Source organism: Zingiber officinale, chromosome 2A (assembly GCF_018446385.1).
Source record: "Zingiber officinale cultivar Zhangliang chromosome 2A, Zo_v1.1, whole genome shotgun sequence".
In the NCBI taxonomy this organism is placed as follows: domain Eukaryota; kingdom Viridiplantae; phylum Streptophyta; class Magnoliopsida; order Zingiberales; family Zingiberaceae; genus Zingiber; species Zingiber officinale.
The window spans coordinates 116,694,396-116,701,779 of record NC_055988.1 but is presented as its reverse complement, the minus strand read 5'-3'; the positions used below and the strand labels follow the sequence as shown (position 1 = coordinate 116,701,779).

The following is a 7,384-nucleotide window of genomic DNA, read 5'->3' as shown; positions in this document are numbered from 1 at the left end:
AAGCTAAGCACTGGAAAGAGGCCATTAAAAGTGAAATGGACTCTATTATCTCTAATGTCACTTGGGAGTTGGTAGATTTACCTCCTGGGTGTAACACTATAGGATGTAAATGGGTGTTTAAAAGAAAACTAAAACCTGATGGGTCAGTAGATAAATTCAAAGCCCGCCTAGTTGCTAAGGGATTCAAACAGAAAGAAGGGATTGACTATTTTGACACTTATTCTCCTGTTACCAGAATTACTACAATCCGAGTGTTAATAGCATTGGCGTCCATATATCATCTTGAGGTCCATCAAATGGATGTCAAAACGGCATTCCTTAATGGAGATCTTGAAGAAGAGATATATATGGATCAACCAAAGGGATATGTAGTTTCTGAAAATGAGAACAAAGTCTGTAGGTTAGTCAAATCTCTTTATGGTTTGAAGCAAGCCCCAAAGCAGTGGCACGAAAAATTTGATAGAGCTATGTTATCATTTGGCTTTGAAATGAATGACTCTGATAAATGTGTGTATGCTAAAATGAAAGGTGATAATTGTATTATCTTATGTTTGTATGTAGATGATATTCTACTGTTTGGTTCTAACATTTCTATTATTAATGAGACTAAGGTCCTCTTAAGTGGTAAGTTTGATATGAAGGATATGGGTTGTGCTGATATGATTTTAGGACTGAAGTTGACTCGTTCAACTGATGGAATAGCAATTTCTCAATCACTCTATATTGAGAGAGTATTAGAGAAATATGACTATAGCCAAGTTAAATCTGTAGTCACACCCTATGATCCTTCAAAAACTCTCCACAAGAATAAGAGTGGTATGGCAGTGTCTCAATTAAGATACTCACAAATAATAAGTAGTCTAATGTATTTAGCAAATTATTCTAGACCTGATATTTCTTTTGCTATATCGAAATTGAGCAGGTTTACCAGCTGTCCGGACAAAACGCATTGGGACGCATTAGATAGAGTACTCAGATATCTGAAAGGCACTATATCCTTGGGCTTGTGGTATGGGAGATTCCCTGCAGTCCTGGAGGGATATAGTGATGTCAGTTGGATTGCTGACACTGCTGAGTGTAAAGGCGTTACTGGTTATGTCTTTACACTTGGAGGCGGTGCAGTTGCTTGGAGGTCTGTTAAACAGACGATTATAACCCTGTCTTCTTTCTGAAATTTCCTTGATGATGAAGCCAATACCTTCAATTTCAGTACACTGTGATAATCAAACAACAATAGATCAGATTAAAAGCTCCAAGTATAACCAGAAACAGAAGAGACATGTACGAATAAGATTAAAGTCTATTCGTGAGCTAGTGTCTCTTGGAATGGTGTCATTGGACTTTGTAAGTTCAAAAGACAATATTGCTGACCCACTCACTAAAGGACTTGATTCTGAGAAAATCAAGAGATCCAGTAAGGGAATGGGACTGAGGCCTGTCTTGGTTTCATCTATAGCGGCAACCCAACCTATCTGATTGGAGATCCAAAAAAAAATAGGTTCAATGTGGTACAAACAAGCTATAAGGGTGAAACGTAAGCATCAAATTGATTGAAATGTAATCTCATAGTCTCTTCCCTGGATAGATGCTTGACTGCTAGTAAGGATGAGCTTAGGAGCTCTTAATGAGTTCAAGGTCTTAATGACAGGATGCTTGCAGTACATCCTTGGAGAACTCACCTATGTAAGTGTAACTGTGAGGCCGCAGTGTGGGGGGTCTAGGCAACTCTCCTTAGCACTTATGAAACAAGATTCAGTGGCATGGCCGTAATGCACCAACCCAAAAGGATTCAACCGTCGCTAGTGATGAGTTGTTACCAATTGATCTTCACATATAAAAGGTTTCAGATCAAGACTCAGTTCTCTTCAAACCTATGTGAATAAGATTGGTGTACTTAGGTGAAAATTCAAACCGGAAGGTATTTTCACTGAAAGCTCATTGCAACCAAGCCTCAGAACATATCTTTCTTTTCTTCTAAAATAATTTGAATTAGTGGGGGATTGTTGAATTGTAATTCAAACTATTCCCTTCCCTTTAGTTTTTAGTCCCACATTGCCAAGCTAAGAACTTTGGAAGGCCTTATATATGGAACCCTTCCATCCTTGCTTAGCAATGATAAGGGGGCCTACACGCATGCGCGGGCCAAGCCCAAATCGAATGGATTTGGAGGGTTCGAGTCGGAAATCCATAAACCGGGCGTCACGTACGCGATTATCGCGCGCAGGGGGGTGCAAATCCCCAGCTCGTGGGCCTCGCGCTTACGGGCGGCCCGGTCTGTTTTTGCTAGTCCGGTTTGGTTCACTCCATTCGATTTTGTTGCCTGATTTATCTATTCCGGTTCGGTCTTTTTCCGCGCCGCGTGAGGAATCAAAACAGCGCGACGCACTGTTTCTGTCCGCGTGAACGAAGAGACGCGGTTCTGTTCGCGTGAAGGAGCAAAGCGACGTACACTTTGGTGCGTGCGCTGTTTCGAAGTGTATAAATACACTTCCTCCGTTCCTTCTGAAAAACACACCGAAGCAAAGCATTTCTTCTGCCTTCAGCTTCTTCTTCTCTCCCCTTGTTCTGCCTTGTTCTGAGTTCTGAGGCTTGGTTCGCGATCTAAGGTTGAGTCCGAGTGCGGCGCTCATTTTGGAGTGCACCTACGAGCGACGCGAGCGGTTGTCGAATCTTGGAAGGATTTTGCCGGAGAGCCTCTGCACCGTGGGTGGCAATCAATTCTCTAAAGACAGTCGGCACGTCCGACGCTTCGACCGGAGATACACAATTTCTTAACCCTTACTGTTATTAAAGTTTATTGCATGCTCGTTCATTTATTCGTGCAATTATAGATTACTGTATTAGCGTAATTAGTTCTATTACAATTATTACAGACTGTTCGACTCGACTGATAACATCAATCAACTAATGATTAATATTAGTCGACCACGGTAGATCAGAAATCAAACAAAAGTTAATTTATTTAATTGTTCGACTCAACAAATGATTTCGATATGGAATCAAACAAAAGTAAATTAATTCGACTAATTATTATCAGTCGATTAATCAAATTTAACAGTCAACTGATGTTCAAATCGACAAAATCAAGTAGATTTTATAAGATTAAGAGGTCGTTCAACGTTAGGAATAATGTCGATGACCATATCAATTGACGGATGAATAAGATCAGTCGATTGATAGGCAGAAATAAACTTTGACCTAAAGAGTTTAAAAGAAGGGTTTCAAGGAGATTTTTATTATTGATTCTTGGAGGTTTGATAATAAAGTGCTGGTACATTTTCAGACCAACAAAAGACATTCCAAAGCAATCAACAACGATCAAAAGTGAAATTCTTGTAACATTGTTTCTTTCATTGTATTTGTTTTCTTGTTATATTAATTGTGAAAGAGTTGTAAGAAATTTTTCTGTTTCTAAAAAATATTTCAGAAAGAGAAGATTTAATAGTAATAGATATGACTAGAACTAGTACTTAGGTTACTCATCTTAAAAGATGAATATCAAATAAAACTAAAGTGTTATATATATGTGACGTCAAATTTAATTCAAGTATTTCGCTATACAAATCCAAATGACGATCTCGCAATTGAGACAGACGGTCAAAATTATTCCGTACTTCCCTTTAACTTGTACGGTCCTAACATTATTAACTGAATAATGATTAATTTTAAAATGTTTTCGCGTTTTTTTTCTGAAAAATAATGAGTGGTGGGGCGATGTTGCTTTCTAACTCTTATTAGATATTTTTCGTTTTACCGATGTGTGGTCATGAAGGTTTTGTTGGTGCTCTTATTTTTCGATATTTCCTTCGATTTATTATCATTTAAATATCACCTTCCTAACACGTTTTAAATAACAAATTCTATTGAGTGGATGATAAGAGCCGCAGAAATGATTAATCATTTTCTCTAAGACATTAAATAACAACATTCTTAGTTGTGCGCCAACCTAATCTAATTGAGAGAAAGAAGATATAATTTTTCTTCTCATCTCAAATGTTAAATGCCAAAAAGGTATTTATAGAAAAAAAAATAAAGATACTCTTCGATATATATTAATGAATATTAATTATTCAGATTCTATATTTAGAATCAATGGTTGCATTCAAGATAGAAAGAATAAATGTATTTTACTCATTTATATTCATATTTAAAAAAACTTTGAAATTTATATTTAGATGAGATTCCAGAGGAGATCGTTTTTCACATATACATAGCTTAATTTCCTTGGTCATCTTTTTTCTGGACATGACAAACGCCGCCATGTATCTGTTTCACGACTTGATGGACAAGTTTACGGTTTTGCATACATTAAACTTGTTCGTGAATCGTGGACAGTTCCTCTTCCTCTGCTCTATATAAAGAATTGAATATTATGCAATGCATCAAGCCTCCAACGTAACAATCTGGCAACCATGACTTTAATCATGTCTACTAATTATCTTGTGGCACCATCATACATCCCTTTTGACCCAAAGCTCTGTGCTCTCCGGCGATCCATCATCACCGAGAAGCCATGTTTCCCGCTCATCCATTGCACGGCCGACAGGCAATCCCCAGCGTTGCGAAAATCAACTCATTCCAAGCCCAACTCGTGGAACAATGACTACATACAGTCACTCACCGTTAACTTTCCTGTCAGTACTATTCCCTAGCTCAACATCTTTGTTTTTCTTTTAATTGCAATTAAATCTAAATATTCAAAACATTATTTAATTTGTTAAAGGTGGAGGAGAAGGATCAGACAACGAGAATAGTGCTACTGAAAGAGAGAATTAGAGAAGTAATATGTGAGAAGAAGGAAGTGGAAGAGCAGCTCCAGCTGATCGACCACCTGCAACAACTTGGAGTGGCTTATCATTTCAAAGACGACATTAAATATGCTTTAACTAGTATTCATGGATCATTGGAAGACATAATTAGCTTGCAGTTGAAGGATACAGACGACGTCCATGTCACTGCACTTCTCTTCAGACTTCTTAGACAAAACGGTTTCTCAATCACAGACGGTATACATTAATATATATTCATTTAACAATTCATTGTCATTAATTAACTGGGACAAATTAATGATAAAATGACTGAATTAATGCATGCAGATATCTTCAAGAGATTCAGGGATGAGAAAGGCCAGTTTATCGAAGTTTCCGTTGAAGGAATGCTGAGTTTATATGAGGCGGCTTTTTATGGCAAAGAGGGGGAAGTGATACTTCAGGAGGCCAGGGATTTCACCACCCAGAACTTGAGAAATATCCTGAACGACCAAGGATCCAGTACTGAACCTGGTCTAAAACAGAAAGTGGCCCATGCGTTGGAGCTCCCATTGAACTGGAGGTTGGAAAGATTGCACACCAGATGGTTCATACAATTCTGCAGCCAAAGCAACAAAGACAAGTGCAGTATGATTAATCCTGTTCTGTTAGAATTTGCTAAATTGGACTTCAACAGGGTTCAGGATACTCACAAGAAAGAACTCAGCAAACTTTCGAGGTATTATAATTAATTAGTGATATTGTTTGTAGTCGTGTGCATGCATCAAATCGCGAATTCTAAAGCAGCGTTCGTATATTATATATTATGTATGTGTGATGGAACAGATGGTGGTCGGAACTTGGGCTCGCAGAGCGCCTGCCATTTTTCAGAGACAGTTTGATGGCCAACTATTTGTTGACCGTTGGATGCGCCTTTGAACCTGAATATTGGAGTTTTAGAGAGACAGAGACCCAAGCCAATTGCCTCATCGCACTGCTGGATGATGTTTATGACGTGTACGGCAAGTTGGAAGAGCTTGAGATATTCACAGATGCAATAGAGAGGTAATTATATTAATTAATAGTGAAACGATCTAGTTCCAATTCTCCACTCATAGATGATAAATGTTTGATTTTGATATATACATGCTCGTAAATAATTGATAAATTTCAGGTGGGATGTTAATGCGATCGACAAACTCCCAGATTACATGAAACTCTGTTTTCTGGCCGTCTTCAACACAGCAAACGAAGCAGCTTATGAAGTAGTCAAAGAAAAAGACCTCAACGTACTGCCATACCTAAAGAGAGCTGTAATATGTTTACCCACTTTCGCCAGTACTAAATTTAGTTCTTATTAACTAAAGAACACTGTTGATAAAATAAGTAATTATTTTGGCCGATGCAGTGGACAGATCTCTGCAAAGCCTATTTGTTGGAAGCTAAATGGCTTCACGGGAAATGCACTAGTCCCACAGTCGAAGAGTACTTGGAGAATGGATGGATGTCGATATCAGGGCATATCTTTCTCACTCATGCTTACTGCATGAGCCCATACTTAACCAAATCAGACTTGGAAAATTTCAGAACTTACCCACAGTTTTTACAATGGTCCTGCATGAACTTTCGCCTCTACAATGATCTCGTATGTATATTTTAATTTCAAACAGATTAATTAATTGTTGTCTCATTTTGTATTCAATTAATTAAGTCGAACATTAATTAAGCAGCTGCCTTTGCATGTGCAGGTTGAAAGGGAAAAAAGTGATGGCTACTCATCCATTAACTGCCTGATGAAGGAGAAAGATGTGTCAGATGCAGAGGCTCGGAAGATGATCATGGAGATGATCATGGCAAATTGGAGAGCCATGAACGGGAATCGAATGAACTACACAACTATGCTCGAGGAAAACTTCAAGATATGCGCGATCAACCTAGATCGAACGGCTCAGTTCTTCTACAGGGGTATAGATAGATTCAGCGAGGCAGATGGAGAAATGAATGATTCGGTGGCCTCATTGTTTGTCGAACCCATCGAGATCTAGAAGAATATATACGTAAGCATACTATATAAAATAAAAACGAATTAAACAGGATCAAGATTAAAAAAAGAAAAAGAAAAAGGAATTACAGAGAGGGCAGCCTTCTTCTTCGAAGAAAAAGAAAATAAGAAACAATTAAATAATTGTTATGGATGATTTATTGTTGTGTAGTAGGGCTATTTATACACAAATTGTCCGACTGTTGTAATACGAAGAAGTATTAAATATGAAATACAATTATTAAATTAGTAAGAATTATGTTGACTATAATTATATAAGTAAATCCTGATGGATTGAAATCAATTTAAGGAAGATTGTGTTGATGTTGATTATGATTGTAACATTGAATTTGATTAATCTTGATGATATTATAAGAGAGTCGAGGCAATGGATGTTGGGGGGGTGTCGCTCCTATTGGCTGTTGGTGAACTCCGAGCTAGAGGATCCTACAATTACAGTAGCGGCAATGCCGAGCCAGCGAGGAGTTCTCCGACGATGACCCTCTGACGCTCAAGTCAATCTCCGACGATGTGTAAGCAAGGAAGCGGAGAAACAGAGTAACAATGTAGCTATATTAGAAATTATGCATACCTC

General features: G+C 38.0%; 1 protein-coding gene across 1 annotated transcript; it reads left to right on the top strand.

Moving 5' to 3' along the window:
• The first annotated feature begins 4,402 nt into the window (after positions 1 to 4,402).
• On the top strand, positions 4,403 to 7,032 carry LOC122039923 (terpene synthase 10-like). The gene is made up of 7 exons (XM_042599336.1): positions 4,403 to 4,634; positions 4,724 to 5,006; positions 5,097 to 5,487; positions 5,595 to 5,813; positions 5,923 to 6,061; positions 6,157 to 6,393; positions 6,497 to 7,032. Exons 1-7 carry the CDS (start codon positions 4,413 to 4,415, stop codon positions 6,791 to 6,793), a joined length of 1,788 nt encoding a protein of 595 aa, XP_042455270.1. The 5' UTR covers positions 4,403 to 4,412; the 3' UTR covers positions 6,794 to 7,032.
• The last annotated feature ends 352 nt before the right edge of the window (positions 7,033 to 7,384 follow it).

Bases quoted from the DNA above. Each gene is read 5' to 3' on its own strand.
- LOC122039923 (XM_042599336.1), top strand. From the start codon at position 4,413: ATGACTTTAATCATGTCTACTAATTATCTTGTGGCACCATCATACATC. The intron at 4,635-4,723 runs GTCAGTACTATT...AATTTGTTAAAG, and splicing joins CACTCACCGTTAACTTTCCT to GTGGAGGAGAAGGATCAGAC. The intron at 6,394-6,496 runs GTATGTATATTT...TTGCATGTGCAG, and splicing joins TTCGCCTCTACAATGATCTC to GTTGAAAGGGAAAAAAGTGA.